General features: G+C 44.9%; 1 protein-coding gene across 8 annotated transcripts in view; it reads left to right on the forward strand.

The window, feature by feature from the left end:
* GRIA4 (glutamate ionotropic receptor AMPA type subunit 4) overlaps nucleotides 1-18,248 on the forward strand; it is a 430,528-nt gene that overhangs the window by 4,964 nt on the left and 407,316 nt on the right. For all 8 annotated transcript variants that reach the window (XM_040340234.1, XM_040340233.1, XM_040340232.1 and 5 more), the window contains exon 2: nucleotides 612-770. In XM_040340234.1, the coding sequence (XP_040196168.1) occupies nucleotides 612-770 (159 nt within the window). The remainder of the gene's footprint in view (nucleotides 1-611; nucleotides 771-18,248) is intronic.

Raw genomic sequence — 18,248 nt, forward strand, 5'->3', positions numbered from 1 at the left:
CCAATGTAGGAGGGGGGGGAGGAGGGCATTCTTGCCACTGACCACCAATGTAAGGGGCATTTTTCCCACTGCCCACCAATGTAAGGGGGTATTCTTCCCACTACCCACCAATGTAAGGGGCATTTTTCCCACTGCCCACCAATGTAAGGGGCATTCTTCCCACTACCCACCAATGTAAGGGGCATTCTTCCCACTACCCACCAATGTTAGGGGGCATTCTTCTCAATGACCACCAATGTAAGGGGCATTCTTCCCACTGATCACCAATGTAAACGGCATTCTTTGAGTGAGAATGATTCCTCTTGGGTTAGGCTAACTATCCCCTTTGGTCCCTAATAAAATCTGTAGCTCATTCATTTTCCAGCAAGAATCAGGAACAGATATTGCTAAATAAAGTGTGAGATTTATCCGGGCATCGGAGTCTGTGATTGGAACGTTTCCCCCCTGCACTGTGCAATGCGATGTGACTGTCACTCCATGCACATGTCACATATCAATGCCTCCAATTAATGGAGCGGAATGCTGCCAGTCCTTATTGCACCTGCATACAATGAACTGATTATCTGGTTGGATGTGTATAACTGTACCCGCTTTTCTTTTTTTTTTTTCAGGTGGGCTTTTCATCCGAAATACAGATCAGGAATATACAGCTTTCCGGTTAGCGATTTTTCTCCATAACACAAGCCCCAATGAGTCGGAGGCAATTTTTAATTTGGTTCCTCACGTAGACAACATAGAAACAGCCAACAGTTTCGCCGTTACGAATGCCTGTAAGTATGCGTTGGATGGATGTGCGGGAGTCATGGTTAAATGGAAGCCATTCATGAAATACGTGTTGGTACGCGGGCACGCGGAGGGACCCTACCATTCATCTTTTGTATTCCCTGAAAGCAGAATACTTGTTAGCTTCTGAGAGTAGAAATCACCTTCTATTCACTCTGCTGACCAATCAGATATGACCTTTTCCTGGTAATGTTATGCAGGCAGGGCATTCCACTGGGGTGGCATGAGAGACATGGTGGTATACAGTTGATATCCACTGCCAATTCCTATCTATTGCAGCTATTCAGGTATACATTAAACATAAAGCATTAACCACTTAAGGACCGACTCACGTACATATACGTCAGCACTTTAAAGATGAATATCTCGTTAAACGGCAGCAGCTACTGCCACAACCAAGATATCAATCTTTACCATGGCCGGTCCTGTAAACGATAATGGTGGTCTCCGCGAGATCTCCGTTATCGGTGGCGGGAGAGCGGCCCCCCTCCCGCCGCTCTCCCGCGCCCTCCGCCGCTTACCGGAGCCGTTGGTAGCGACGGAGGAGATCGGGTCCTTCTCGCTGCTTGCCATGGATACGAGTGAGAGCAAGATGGCCCCCACCCATCTCGATAGCATAGCAGGGCGGAAGCGACGTCAAAACGCCACTTCCGCCCATGTGTCTTAAAGGCACATTTTTCATTTTTTTGTTGTCATTTTTTCAAATGACAATTTTTTTTATTTTTTTTTATTGCATTTTAGTCTAAATATGAGATCTTTTTGACCCCAGATCTCATATTTAAGAGGACTTTTTTTATATTAGAAGGGATGTTTACATTCCTTGTAATAGGAATAAAAGTGACCCATTTTTTATTTTATTTTTTTAAAACAGAGTAAAAATGAATAAAATCAAGTAAAATAAATAAGAAAATTTTTATTTTATTTTTTAAAGCGCAGAAGCGAATGCATACGTGAGTAGCGCCTGCATATGAAAACGGTGTTCAAACCACACAAGAGAGTTATTGCCGCAATCGTTAGAGCGAGAGCAATAATTCTAGCCCCAGACCTCCTCTGTAACTCAAAATATGCAACCTATAGAATTTTTTTTAAATGTCGCCTATGGAGATTTTTAAGGGTAAAAGTGTGACGCCATTCCACAAACGTGCGCAATTTTGAAATGTGACATGTTGGGTATCATTTTACTCGGTGTAACATTATCTTTCACAATATAAAAAAAAAAATGGGCTGACTTTACTGTTGTCTTATTTTTTAATTTAAAAAAGTGAATTTTTTCAAAAAAAATTGCGCTTGTAACACCGCTGCGCAAATACGATGTGTCAAAAAGTATTGCAATGACCGCCATTTTATTCTCTAGGGTGTTAGAAAAAAAATATATAATGTTTGGAGGTTCTAAATAATTTTCTAGCAAAAAAAAAATGTTTTAAACTTGTAAACAACGAGTCTGAAAAACAGGCTCGGTCCTTAAGTGGTTAATAACGATAATGTTAATACGCAAAGTGCGGTTACCCTTAGCAACCAATCATATGTCAGTTTACTGACACCCGATCAGTGACAATGTTTGCTATGGGCCTCGCATTTCGCCCTTATTAAATAAAAGTGGCAGTTGGATGCGTCCCTGGTAAATTTGCGGCTGTGCTCTTCTAAATTATCATTAATGTTTTCTAATGTTGCCTGTCATGTATCATATATATTGTCAGCACTAAAATAAGAAGTGACATGTACCGATTGTAAAACTGATGCGATGATAATGTGGCGCTTTTCAGACTGAGGTGGTAAGCTGGGAAAAAAAGGAAATTGTTATACCGCCCAATCAGCTTTGCTCTGTTGTAACACTGTGATGACATGTACAGTGATTGGTTGCCGCAGGCAGCATATTAATATGTCCTTCGTACAGATTTATTTGGGCAAATGATGTAGAGAGAGGTGACTTCCAACCAATCACAGATTAGCGGTCATTAGGGCCAATGCGTTTAAAATGAATGGCACTGCAATGCATCGTCACACCAGTGCATGGCAACATATCATTATATGTCATAAAAATTTTGGGACATGTCTGGTCTTTGAGATGTGTTGGTGCGTCAGAAGCCCATTGGTTTCACGGGGCGGCCATACTGCAATGCACGTTTATGCGTCACATAATACGCGTTAATGCACTGTAAAAATGTAACTGCTATGGATAACTGCGTCATCGCAAAGTGCAGCCCGAGGGCCGATGTGGCCCTTTGCTGGCCTTTATCCGGCCCTTGGGGCACTGTTTCTGCCAATGATATGAGGCATTATTCCTTCCACTGACACCAATGATGGGGCACTATGTGTAGGGACAGTAAGGGGTGTAGTGAAGTGCTATTACAACACATCACACTATTTACGTATTTTTTTTTACTTTATTAAAGTGTCACAAGAGTACACTTCATTCAAATCTGCGCACCATGATGTGTTGTGACATGCTGCAGTGACGTGCAGTGCAGTAAGCTGCACCAGGGACGCTGATAAGGCAGTACAGCCATCAGTCCAAAAAAGGGGGCCTGGGCATCTGCCGAGCAGGAGGGCCAGCTGTACTGCCCTATTGCTGACATTTGTGACTCTTGTGGATCCCCCTGCAGTTCTGCCGGATTCTACTCTTCTTTCTCTCTTCGGTTGTGCTGCAGGGTGATTGGTTCTTGGATCTGCTTCCCCTTTTCACCTGCTGTTGGCCCCCCTCCCTCTCATCACTGCTGGCTTCACTTGTCTCCCACTGGCAGCTGCTGCGGGCACACAGGGGGATCAGTTTCAGGATAGAGAGCGGGGAGGGGACCGGTAAATAGCCCATATTTACAGGCCCCTTCCTTTTCTAAGTGAACAGTGAGCGATCTGTACTGATCGCTCTTATGTCCATTTGTAAACTGTGTTTACTATGCTGCAGTTTGTGAATGAACAGGAAGCCTCCCTTTGACTCACTGTCCAATGCATCTGAAGCTGCAGAGAAAGGGACTAATGCATTTATGTCCTCAGTCTCCTCTCTCCAATGTGAGACATCAGGGGTCTCTGTAGACCCCTGACATCTCATCAAAGCCTGCCCAAAGGGCAGTTAAGAAAAAAATAAAAAATAAAATCAATCCTAAAAAAGAATGCAAAAACATAAAAAAAATTACGATTTTGCTTTGATCTCTGAGAAGCAGTCAGCATTTGAATCCTCTATTTAGAGAGCATTTGACAGGCGGTAAGGAAGCCTGCATGCTTTCTCCCCGCAATAGAAGACTGCAACCATGTGCTTTGCACACAGTTGAGGGTGGGTTGTCAGGTAGGATGTACGGGGCAGGGGGTGGTCATGTAGGATGTACGGGGCAGGGGCCCTGTCACGTAGGATGTACGGGGCGGGGGGTTGTCACTTAGACGATACAGGGCAGGGGGTTGTCAGGTATTCTGTAAAGGGTGGGTGGTTGTCAAGTAGGATGTAAGGGTCGGGGGCCCTGTCACTTAGGCTGTACGGGGCGGGGGACGGTTTTCAGTAAGAATGTATGGGGCAGGGGCCCTGTCACTTAGGATGTATGAGGTGGGGGGTTGTCAGTTAGAATGTACGGTGTGGGGGGTTGTCAGTTAGGATGTATGGGGCGGGGGGTTGTCAGATAGGATGTATGGGGCAGGGTGTTGTCAGTTAGGATGTATGGGGTGGGGGGTTGTCAGGTAGGATGTACGGGGCAGGGGCCCTGTCTCTTAGGATGTATGGGGTGGGGGGGTTGTCAGTTACAATGTACAGAACGGGGAGTTGTCAGGTACAATGTACAGAACGGGGAGTTGTCAGGTACAATGTCCGGGGCGGGGGGTTGTCAGGTACAATGTCCGGGGCGGGGGGTTGTTAGGATGTACAGGGTGGGGGCTCTGTCACTTAGGCTGTACAGGGAGGAGGGTTGTCAGGTAGGATGTATGGGGCCCTGTGATGTACGGGGCCCTGTGATGTACAGGGCCCTGTGATGTATGGGGCCCTAGGCTGCACTATATCAAAAATGAAGCACAGCTGCATTTTCATGCAGCACATCGCCCCACTTTATTGATGCGCTGTGGTATGAAAACAATTGTTTTCCATGTGCCCTTGCTGTGAAGCAGCATTGATCTGTACACAGGTAGTGTGAAGCAGCATTGATCTGTACACAGGTAGTGTGAGGCAGCATTGATCTGTACACAGGTAGTGTGAGGCAGCATTGATCTGTACACGGGTAGTGTGAGGCAGCATTGGTCTGTACACAGGTAGTGTGAGGCAGCATTGATCTGTACACAGGTAGTGTGAGGCAGCATTGATCTGTACACAGGTAGTTTGAAGCAGCATTGATCTGTACACAGGTAGTGTGAGGCAGCTTTGATCTGTACACAGGTAGTGTGAGGCAGCATTGATCTGTACACAGGTAGTGTGAGGCAGCATTGGTCTGTACACAGGTAGTGTGAAGCAGCATTGATCTGTACACAGGTAGTGTGAAGCAGCATTGATCTGAACACAGGTAGTGTGAGGCACCATTGATCTGTACACAGGTAGTGTGAGGCAGCATTGGTCTGTACACAGGTAGTGTGAGGCAGCATTGATCTGTACACAGGTAGTGTGAGGCAGCATTGGTCTGTACACAGGTAGTGTGAGGCAGCATTGATCTGTACACAGGTAGTGTGAGGCAGCATTGGTCTGTACACAGGTAGTGTGAGGCAGCATTGGTCTGTACACAGGTAGTGTGAGGCAGCATTGGTCTGTACACAGGTAGTGTGAGGCAGCATTGGTCTGTACACAGGTAGTGTGAAGCAGCATTGATCTGTACACAGGTAGTGTGAAGCAGCATTGATCTGAACACAGGTAGTGTGAGGCACCATTGATCTGTACACAGGTAGTGTGAGGCAGCATTGGTCTGTACACAGGTAGTGTGAGGCAGCATTGATCTGTACACAGGTAGTGTGAGGCAGCATTGGTCTGTACACAGGTAGTGTGAGGCAGCATTGATCTGTACACAGGTAGTGTGAGGCAGCATTGGTCTGTACACAGGTAGTGTGAGGCAGCATTGGTCTGTACACAGGTAGTGTGAGGCAGCATTGGTCTGTACACAGGTAGTGTGAGGCAGCATTGATCTGTACACAGGTAGTGTGGGGCAGCATTGATCTGTACACAGGTAGTGTGAGGCAGCATTGGTCTGTACACAGGTAGCGTGAACAAGCCTTCAGACATAAGTGGACAGATATAAATCTTTCATGGCCACCAGTACAATTGTAATAATTTAATGCACAAAATTCAAATTGTTGCTGCCCAGCCGTGACTGGTTCTCTTTAAGTAATAAGTTAGTGCGAAGGGTAATGAAGACAAGCAGTCACCCATAACAACCAATCATATTTCAGCTTATTGAGGTCACAGGGGTTCAAGAGGACCTCCGCTCAGTTGCTAGTGGTTGCTGCAGTATATATGCATTGCTGGGTCGCCTTAATAAATAATCCGGCATGTTACTAAATAGGTAATCTTAATGCCATGACTATGACCATATCTTTTTTTGTTGTTGTTTACGCTGTAGGCTTTTTTCTTGATATAGCCTGTGTGTATTTTTATTAGCTGCCAGCTCGTCAGAAAGGTCTTAAGGATATGCAGCAAATCCAGACAACAGAGTTGGGATTAACATAATGCAGATGCAGCTGCTGCTTCAATGTATAGAACGGTTGTCTTTGCTGGATACAAAAGCCATATACAACAACAACAACGCATTGTGTGTGTTTTTTTCACATTTGCTAAGGATTTGGGATTTATGTTGATTGGAGGATTGGAGTAGAAATGCTGCATTGGGTGCCTTTTGTGGTTTAATGTGTGTATCGCCTTTTGGGAAAGCACTTGCTACAGCGGTTACGCAGTGGCCTGGAAATTAGGCAGCCAGTGATGTGGAAGGTTATCTTTATAAGTAGGTTGACGCTGAAGCTTGATCTGCTGATGTCACTTAAGGCTGCCCCGCTCCTATATTCTGGGTTATAAATGTCCGTTATCATCACGTAATGCATAGATCCTCTGAGTGTGTCTCCGTGCATCCATACATAAGTGCCAGAGCAAGTTAAAATCTGCTCTACTCCGTTTCACAGAAGACACTATCTGGAACTGCTGCCACATACTGAGCCGTTATCAGCCCGGGCACACAATCATTACTGTGCCTAGGATTGCTGCATTTGGGGAATTTGCATTGCATGTGGCAGTTTGCTTTGCAGGGGCCCGACGTTTCGTCAGCATTAGAGGAGTAAATTGTTCTGTAATTAATCCTTTCTGTAAGAAGTACGTTCCGGTTTGTATGACTTAAGCTGGCCTTACACAGTTGGAATTTTGTTCAAAAATAAGCGTTTATTGATTGGTTTGCGCAAAATTTATAGGCCCAGATTCTGGGCGTAAAACTGCGTCGGCATAACGTATGCAATTTACGTAACGCCGCCGCAAGTTTTACAGGCAAGTGCTTTATTCACAAAGAACTTGCCTGTAAAGTTGCGGCGGCGTAGCGTAAATCCCCCGGCGCAAGCCCGCCTAATTTAAATGAGCCGGGTAGGGGGCTGGATCATTTAAATTAGGCGCGTTCCCGTGCCGAACGTACTGCGCATGCGGCGTCCCTAAAATTTCGCGACGTGCATTGCGCTAAATGACGTCGCAAGGACGTCATTGGTTTCGACGTGAACGTAAATGGCGTCCAGCCCCATTCACGGACGACTTACGCAAACAACGTCAATTTTTAAATTTCGACGCGGTAACGACGGCCATACTTAACATTGGTTGCCCCTCATATAGCAGGGGCAACTTTACGCGTTGCAAATCTAACGTAAACGTCGTAACTTCACTGCGTCGACCGCGCGTACGTTTGGGAATTCGCGTATTTTGCTAATTTCCATACTCGACCGGGAAAACGACGGAGGCGACACCTAGCGGCGAAAAAAAAAATTGCATTTAAGATCCGACAGCGTAAGGCCTCGTACACACGACCGGATCTGTCCGTTGGGATTTATCCGCGGATCAGTTCCAGCAGACAAATCCGGTCATGTGTACGGCCTAGCGGACATTTTTCGGCGGACATTTCTCCAGCCGACGGTTTTCAAGCGAATAAAAATTTCTTAGCATGCTAAGAAATCTATCCGCTGGAAACCTGTCCGTTGGACTGATCCGGTCGTCTGTACAGACTCACCGGATAAGTCCAAGCGATCCCCATCCCTCGCATGCGTCGAAGTGATTCGACGCATGCGTGGAAGTATTTACCTTCCAGGGTCGCACACGTCGCCGCGTCATCGTCGTGGCGACGGCGCGGCCACGTCACCGCGTATGTTTTCCGCGGGGATTTTGATCTGATGGTGTGTACAGCCATCAGATCAAAATCGGGAGCAGAAATGTCCGCTGGAAGAGCCTTACGCCTGTCGGATCTAATAGTTATCTATGTGTAACTGATTCTAAGAATCAGTCGCATAGATACGACGGCCCAGATTAGGACTTACGACGGCGCACATTGCGTTGCGCCGTCGTAAGCCCTTTGAGAATCTGGGCCATAGTATCTACCAAATAGGGGATAGTTTTATTGCATTTTTATTAATAATTTATTAATATCGATTTTTATCGTGACTGCGACATTATGGCGGACACATCGGACACTTTTGACACTATTTTGGTACCTCTGTAATTTTTACACTGAACAGTGCTATAAAAATGCACTGGTTACTGTAAAAATGACACTGACAGTGAATAGGCTAACCAGGAGGGGGCGCTGTAGGGGTTAAGTGTGCCCTTATGTGTGATTCTTACTGTGGGGGGCGTGGCTGGGCGTGTGACGTCACTGATCGTCGTTCCCTATGACAGGGAATAGACGATCAGTGACAGGCTCACTAGGAAGCACGGGGAGAGGTTTGTTTACACTTACCTCTCCCCGTTCTTCCTCTCTGTGACCCGATCGCGGGACACCAGCGGAGATTGGGTCCGCTGTTCCCGCGGGGACGGGCACGGAGAAGAGGATCGGCGGCGGCACGCTCGCGACCCACGGCTGGGATCTTAAAAGGGACGTACATATACGCCTTTGTGTCCAGCCGTGCCATTTTGTTGACGTATATCGTCGTGTGGCGGTCCTCAAGTGGTTAAGTAAGTTGACTATCGATGTACCACATCCCTTTCATACATGAAGAAATAATTACGGAAGGCTGCACTTCCAAAAATCCTTTTTTTGAAGCTTCATATGACAAGTGGTTGACAGATGGAGCAGGGGACAAAGAGGTAGATGCATTTCGCGCAAATGTTAGCTCTTGGCTATTTTTCAGAGAATATGAATGATAACACGAAAACTTTTCATTCACTCATGGTTAGTGTTTGGCTGAAGCCATTTATTATCAATCAACTGTGTTTACTCTTTTTAAATCATAATCACAACAAAAACTATCCAAATGACCCTGATCAAAAGTTTACATACCCCAATTCTTAATACTGTGTATTGCCCCCTTTAACATCAATGGCAGCTTGAAGACTTTTGTGGTATTTGTGGATGAGGCTCTTTATCTTCTCAGATGGTAAAGCTGCCCATTCCTCTTGGCAAAAACCCTCCAGTTCCTGTAAATTCTTGGGCTGTCTTGTATGAACTGCATGTTTGAGATCTCCCCAGAGTGGCTCAATGATATTGAGGTCAGGAGACTGAGATGGCCACTCCAGAACCTTCACTTTATTCTGCTGTAGCCAATGACAGGTTGACTGGGCCTTGTGTTTTGGATCATTGTCATGTTGGAATGTCCAAGTACGTCCCAATGGGCAGCTTCCTGGCTGATGAATGCAAATGTTCCTCCAGTATTTTTTGATAACATACTGCATTCATCTTGCCATAAATTTTGACCAAATTTCCTGTGCCTTTGTAGCTCACACATCCCTAAAACATCAGCAATCCACCTCCGTGTTTCACAGTAGGAATGGTGTACTATTCATCATAGGCCATGTTGACTCGTACAAATGTAGCGTTTATGGTTGTTGCCAAAAAGCACAATTTTGGTCTCATCACTCCAAATGACTTTGTGCCAGAAGGTTTGAGGCTTGTCTCTGTGCTGTTTGGCGTATTGTAAGCGGGATACTTTGTGGCATTTGCATAGTAATGGCTTTCTTCTGGAGAGTCGACCATGCAGCCCATCTTTCTTCAAGTGCCTCCTTATTGTGCATCTTGAAACAACCACATCACATGTTTTCAGAGAGTCCTGTATTTCACCTGAAGTTATTTGTGGGTTTTTCTTTGCATCCCAAACAATTTTCCTGGCAGTTGTGGCTGAAATTTTATTTGGTCTACCTGACCATGGTTTGGTTTCAACAGAACCCCTGATTTTTTTACTTCTTGATTAGAGTTGGAACACTGTTGATTGGCATTCTCAATTCCTTTGATATCTTTTTATATACCTTTCCCCATGACTCACAATCCAGAAAGATAAGTGCAGCACTGGATGAAAGATGCAAGGGTCTGTCAGGAATCCAGAAACTCATTGACCTTTTATATACACAAAGAAATAACAAGCAAACAGATCACAGGTGAGGATGGTTACCTTTAATAGCCATTTAAACACCTTTGTGTCAACTTGTGTGCATGTTATCAGGCCAAAATTGCCAGGGTATGTAAACTTTTGATCAGGGTCATTTGGGTAGTTTCTGTTGTGATTATGATTTAAAAAGAGTAAACAGTTGATTGATAATAAATGGCTTCAGTCAAACACTAAGGCCTCGTACACACGACCGAGATTCTCGTCGTAAAAGAAACGTTTTCCTCAACGAGAATCTTGTCAAGCTTTCCTTGCATGCACACTGTCAAGACAAAATCTCGTTGTTCTCAAACGCAGTGACGTACAACACGTACGACGGCACTATAAAGTGGAAGTTCGATTCCACTGGCACAACCCTTAGGGCTGCTTTTGCTTATCTCATGTTACTGCGTGTTAAGTAAAAGTTTGGTAAGAGACGATTCGCGCTTTTTCAGGGCGCTGAATGGTCAGTCCGCCCCTGCCTGAGACCCGATTGGACTAGAGGAGAAGCGATCGTATTGGCTGGCACCAGGAAGGATGTACATGGAGATCCGGGAGATGGCAGTCCTCATTAGAGCAATCTCTCTGCTCTGCATCGCTGCCAACACAGCCAGCCACAACAAGCCAGAGCCCGACCACGTGAGTACCACCCACCGGCCGACTCACATGGAGGGTAGGATAGGGATAGGGACATATGGATCTGATTACCATCCGACCGACCGGGGGTGGGGGATCAGGGGGTTTGTTTGCGCTCCCCAAAAAAATGGAGCACCAGCCACCACTGAGTTTTACTGGTAGGGCGCAATTGTTTTCTCAGTGTCCTGTTCACCCCACAATGCTGGTGTGGTGTGCGGCGGATGGCACCACATGTCACCGTATTGCAGCACAACACACCATGCTGCTGTACGGAGACATGCATGAAGATTCACTACTTGGCACTTGAAATGAAAAAAAAATAATAATTAAACAATGTGTTACGCAGGAATGCTGATTGCACTGCTCCCTGCTGAAGCTCGCACTCGCCGCTGCCTGCCCAGTAAAATACCACGCTAGTATGAACATGGCCTGAATCCCTCACCGTCTTGGTATACGGACATCCTTTGTTATTCTGTGGGGGGGGGGGCAGTTTAATGTTCAGGAATTTCCCCTCGATTCTTCATTTTGCAGTGATTTAGTCCTTGAGCCATGAGAGCTGTCCATGGTATCTAGATTTTTACAGGCCTCAGTGCAGCCCCCCTCCCCCCCTCTCCTCACCTTACATACACCGTCCCTTATCCCTGGGTCTGCCAGAGAGGATTACCACAGGCCTCAGAACAATGTGCAATATATTTTAATATGTCTGGAAAGTAATGAACTGAGATTGAATCACTTGTACTGTAACAAACAGTGAATCACACCGGCTGTCAGGGTCTGTTTTATTATGCATAGCACTGGGCTTAAAGACATGTCATCATACCAACGCTTGTTGTTTTATTTATATGTAAATGAACCTGTACAAAGGGGAATACACAGGATCTCATTACTGACCTTCTTCTGGGAATGCTCTTTGCTTGGCTGTCTCTGGCTGAAAAACTTGTGAGACACTAAGGCCCCTTTCACACTGGGGCGGGTGCCGCGGTGGCGGTATAGCGCCGCTAAAAATAACGGCGCTGTACTGCCGGATTTGCCGCAAGATTCGGCCACTAGTGGTGCGGTATTAACCCCCACTAGCGGCCGATAAAGGGTTAATACCGCCCGCAATGCGCCTCTGCAGAGGCGCATTGCGGGCGGTATTGCCGCGGTTTCCCATTGTTTTAAATGGGAGGGAGCGGTATACATACCGCTCCTCTCACCGCTCCAAAGATGCTGCTGATAGGAGATTTTTTGCTCTCCTGCCAGCACATCGCCTCAGTGTGAAAGCCCTCTGGCTTTCACATTGAGGTTGCTGGGCAGGAGTTTTTCAGGCGGTATAGCAGCGCTATTTTTAGCACTGTACTGCCTGAAAAACTCCTCAGTGTGAAAGGGGTCTAAGGTAGAGTAAGTATACAGCTAATGACCTCACTTCTGACATCTGTGGCTCCATAGAGGAGCACGGCGCACCCGTTCAGGTCTGCCTAAAAAACGGTCCGCCCATGTGAAAGGGCCCTAAAGGGGGATGAATACAAATGCACGTCACACTTTTCAGATATTTATTTGTAAAAAAAAATTGAAAACCATTTATCATTTTCCTTCCACTTCACAATTATGTGCCACTTTGTGTTGGTCTATCACATAAAACCCCAATAAAACACATTTACGTTTTTGGTTGTAACATGACAAGATGTGGAACATTTCAAGGGGTATGAATACTTTTTCCAGGCACTGTATTTTAATTATTATTTGAGCAAATGCTAGCGAAAGTGGTGCATTATTTGCATTTTGGTAGTTTTATTTTTTTAATCTGTGTTATTTATTCTATGTTGTATTTTAATTGTATGAATGGTTTATTAGAGTATACTTTGTATTTGTTTTATGGGTGCTAATTGCTGTTATTGGTAATTTTGTTGTGTCATTGAGTCTTGTTCTGTTAATTGTTGTGATTTTGTTTTGTCTTTGTTGAGTGTGGCTGTGTCGCAACAATTTCCCTTTTCGGGTTAATAAAGTATTCTGATTCTTGGAAGGTGACTTCCATGCTTTAGCCCTGTACACACGGTGCAGAATCTCGTCAGGAAAAAAACGTTTTTTTTTCCTGACGAGATTCTTGGCAAGAAACTCTTGCCGGCCGAGTGTACCGACACTCCATTTAAAAGAACCGCCGTTCTTTTGAATGGCACGAACGCGGTGACATCATCAACTATGACGTCACATTTGATGCCGTCGCTACCATCTTGCTACACCCTACCTATGCCTTGGAAGCTACCGCGCATGAGTCAAAGTCATTTCGAGCATGCGCCGGTTTCCATGGAGAGGTAAGTATACACACGCTTGGGTTTCTCAGCAGGAAAACACTGCCGAGAATCTCATGACGAGAAAATAGAGAACAGGTTCTCTATTTTTCTTGTCTAGATTTTGGGCAGTTTTCTTGACGAGAAACCTGAAAGCCTTATACAAAGCACTCGGTATACTTGGCAAAACCGTGCGTGAGTACGAGGCTTTAGGGTAATAACATTTTGGCTCCTAAGAAGATATAGATGAAGAGGGGTGTTTGGGCGTTCTTGGGCGCATTGCTATTAATATCAAAGCAGATTGTTGTATATATTTTTGTCCAATATCGTTTGATCTTAGGATCTCAGTAATGAAACATTGTTCCCATCTGTTCACATCCCCCAAAACATATCTATAACCCTCCCGGCTCTTTTCTTGCCAAGAGATTCTCTTGAATTCCCAAGGCAGCCCACTCACCTTTGCCTATCACAAGAGAGTTGTGGCAGAAATATTCTTTTATAAATGATGCACCAGTGCAAGTGGGATTACTCTTGTTGCAACAGGAGTATTGAGATTCTATTGTGGGGAGCAAAATAAATGGGAGAAAAACTTGTTGATGGGATCATCGTTTTATGCAAGAACAAAGGCTAACCAATTAATTGTTTTCTCCTTTTTTTGGATTCACTACTGAATTTTATTGCCAATTTTATTCAAAGTGTTGATCTTTTGTAGTGACACTAGTTTGATGTTTTTTATTAAATCACAACTTTTTTACACTATGAGGAGCTTTTTCTTTTTTCTTTTTTCCTCACATACCTTGGTATGATCAATTATTGGCTGTATCACGATTTTCCAATCACCCTTGGAAACATCCGAACCCCCCTGGACTGTGAGTATAATCTCCCACCAGCAACCGTCCTGATGTCACATAGGCTTTGAAATAGTCTTGGAAGGATACCACCGCAAGGATAACCAGAGAGGGCAATCGGCCCATACAAGCATTGGAGACCCACCCATCGTATGATGAGCAGTGGGTCATTGGAATCTGGTAAGAGTATCCATTTACTACCTTCCCTAAAGTGATTGGAATGAGTTGCTGAAGATATTCATCTCTTCAAGTCCATACGAGTGGAAAGAGTTTATACTTGTATATCACCACTGATAGGGGGACGGACTTTACATCTTTTGTTTCTATGCAGACTGTTACAGAGGAATGTAGAGATTCTTCCACATATTAATTTATGTTGATGCTGGGTGTCTGGTTCATATGCCAAATTGGGAGAGTTGCTACCTCCTCTTTTTGCTATCAAACACCTTTTTGATTGCCGGATTGATCTCTATGGACACATAACAACACAGATTGATTTATGTACAATATGGTGTTGGGTTGAATTTGTGTAATGCACTTTGTTCAATTTACAGGTTTATTTAATATTCTCATTTTTATATTTGTGATTGATATTTCACATTTGTGATACTATACATTATCCCACTATCACTGTGTGGATACACGTTGTTTTTTCATTCCTTTCAGGAGTGTCTTACTCCATTTGGGGCATCCCGAGTAGAGCTGAGTCACTGGCGCTACACTTTATATTTTTACATTCTTTCACAAATACATTTTGTGTGTTGGCTGCCTATCCATATTATATTTTAGTTTGCGCAATATTTTTTACACTCACCATAACCAATTAATCAGTTGGATGGTCATGCTCTCAAATTGTCCAACAAATGTGTCCTGCCGGATCATCCGATCGTGTGTACACAAGTACAAACACGCATGCCCCGAACCAATGTTAACCATCTGACAACATTAGCAGAAGTTGCCCAAAGGGTGGTGCTAAAGACCTGAAAAACCATGTTGTTTCATGTATGTTGGCTGAAAAAGTTCTGCCATCTGCAGAACAAATTCACCACCAACGCCCTTCGGCCAAAAATCAACGGATTTGTCCAATGGAAATCCAATCGTGTGTACGAGGCTTAAAGGTGGCAAGGCCGGGTGGTGACGTTATACTCATCACTTTGTCCAATCAGGAAACACTTTGTGATCATTCAAAGCATTCTCTGAATTGGGCCCCTGTATCCAGCAGCCAACCCCCTGTGTTCAGAATGCATCAGGGCAGCTGCTCAGCAAGGGAGCTGGGAGCTAGTGGAGATCACTGGAGTAGCTGTGTCCAGTTCTGTGGTTTCCACCTTCCAGGGGCATTGGTCAGGTGTGAGATATGCATATGTATAAAATAACAATACCTTGAATTCCTCTATAAATTCACTTACTGTTGACTCATTCATTACATCTGCTGGAAGTCTGCTCCAAATATCAACTACAATTTTGTAAAAAAAAATACTTTAGGATTAGCATTGAGCTTCCTTCTACTTGGAGGTCATGTTCCTGTGTTCCGAATTTGTCATTTTTAGAGCATTTGTTTTATTTTCTAATGGTTAGTGGGGTCATATCGAAGTAGTGATTAGAAAATTCGAAGAAGCAGGATGGAGATGCTTTCACAAACCAAGAAAATTGTAACTGTGAATGTGGATTTCATTTGGGAAAAAGCATACATATTGGCCCTGATTCACATAGCACTTACGCCGGAGTATCTCGAGATACGCCGCGTAAGTTTTAATGTGCGCCGTCGTATCTGTGCGCCGTGCCCACAGAACTAGATACGCCTGAAAATAGGCTTCCTACGACTGACATAAGTTTCTTACGCCGTCGTATCGTGGGCGCATATTTACGCTGGCCGCAAGGGGCGCTCCCATTGATTTACGATTCGAATATGCAAATGAGTGAGATACGCCGATTCACGAACGTACTTGCGCCCGGCACATTAATATACGCGGTTTACGTAAGGCTTACGTCCGGCGTATAGTTATTCCACCTCTATGAGGCGCAACTCATGCAAAGGTATGGACCAGGGAACAGCCGTCGTATTTTACGTTGTTTATGTAGTAGTACGTGAATATGGATGGGCGTAGGTTATGTTCACGTCGTAGGCAGTGATTCGACATATCTTAGGAAATATTTTCAACGTGATTCTGAGCATGCGCACTGGGATGCGTCCACGGAACTGTGCATGCGCCGCTCGTTAGGCCGATCATTTGCATGGGGTCACGCTTCATTTAAATAGATCACGCCCACTTCCACCTACTTTGAATTACGCCGGCGCAACGCTGGGAGCAAGTGCTTTGTGAATACTGTGCTCGCCGCTCTGCCGCTCTACGTCGGCGTAGCGTATATTCGATACGCTACGCCAGTATAACTATTCGCCACTGTATGTGAATCCGGGCAATTGTATATGAAACACGTTTAATGTGTCTGAGATTGCATTCAAATAGCAGGTCTGGATAAAAATCTCCAAAACTTTCAACAAACAGGATCACATGTAATTAAATGGTGGCTGTTCACATTTGAGCCTTCTGTGCCTCATGAGGCACCTGAAGCTTGATGGCTGATGCCCCAAAAGCTACTCTGGGTTCTTTTGAGGCAGATTTGGGTGTTTTTGGCCCCAAAAACTTAAAATGGGAATGCCTGTAAACACTCAGATGCCTCGTACAAACGTATGGGATTTCCGACAGGGAAAGTTCCCGTCGGAAATCCCGAGGGGAAAGCCGAGAACCTTCTTGATTCAGTCTTTCCCCTACACACGGCTGGTTTTCCCGACAGGAAAACTGCGATGGAGCTTTGGCTGGGAATCCCGGCCATGTGTATGCTCCATCGCAGTTTTTCCCATAGGAAAACTGCCAAAAACCACCAGGCAAAAGTCAGCCGGTTTTCCCGGCGGGAAAAAAAGAGAGCTGGGGGTTTTTGGGCAGTTTTCCTGTTGGAAAAACTGCGAGGAGCATACACACGGCCAGGATTCCCGGCCAAAAACTGTGTGTACGAGGCTAGATGCTTTTTTTCAGGCATATTTAAGGCATTTGTTAGCCTGTTAACCGGTTTCCCTCCCGCTAGTGCTTTTCATTGGCAAAACAAATAAAAAAAAAAATACATGATGCTTAAATACATACACATCTAAAATGCTTATATGTGCACACAAAAATGCTCAAACAAAAACACCTAAAAACATCTCGATATCACTCTCCTCATATATGAATGCAGCCATCAGGACTTTTAAACAAGATTAGTTGACTCAACAATGGCAAAAAAAATACTCTGGCAAACGATTTTTCAACAAACGTATTTTTCCTCCGCAGTTCTGGCCAATACTGTACCCCCAATATTGTATTGTATCAGAGGATTCTTGGATATGTCTTTAATACTCTACCAGTGACATCTCCCTGCCATAATTCAGACTCTGTTCCTGGGAGTTTTTGATATTCCTACCTACCTTTGTGTGTTCTGGCTTCCCTGGTATATTGTCCGTAATATAAAATAAGTAAAAATCTAGGAGGAACAGTAAATCAACTTCTAAACATTAACATCAGGTGTACAGACCCAGAACTCAAGTGAGAAAACTTACTAAGGTGTAGGATCTGTTCTTATCAGTATCCATTAGGGGTGCTACACCCCCATTCTGGTCTTTTGGTAGAAATAGCTGGCTGTATACTATCCCCGCTGGAACTGTGGGGGCTCTGAAAACTAATACTGACTGGAACAGAAATCGGGGTGCCCATGTGATGTGGGGCACAAGAGTAATTCCTCTGGAAGACTGGGGGGCAAAATGCCTCCTGATTTGAATGGGTCTACCTTGTCTGGTCATGGGCTGGGAAGGCAGGTAAACTGCGGTGTCTGTGCCCCCTTGGAGTTGGTCGCCCCTGGGGTGCTCTTAGTAGCACTTGGGTTTGCAAACCCCACAGTGTGAAAATGCACATGGCCATGTAACTTTTTTTTCTGCACAGGACCTGTATAGGCTAGGTCTTTTGGGTAAGTCTGGGGTAAAAATGTGCAACCAGGTCGCAAGGCCTAGCCAGCGCACCAGCACTATTTATTATTATTTTTTTTTGCATTGTTTTTTCATGCTGAACTTTAGCCGATGTTTCTTTCACATGGATGGAAGGTGTGGGTCCTCAAGCCTACCCTGAAGTCTAGGGGGAGGATGTGTGGCCTTTAGATTACTTCCTCCCCTGAACCGGGGGTCTCTCTTTGGGAGAGCCCC

The sequence above is a fragment of the Rana temporaria genome, chromosome 2 (genome assembly GCF_905171775.1).
Source record: "Rana temporaria chromosome 2, aRanTem1.1, whole genome shotgun sequence".
NCBI lineage: Eukaryota > Metazoa > Chordata > Amphibia > Anura > Ranidae > Rana > Rana temporaria.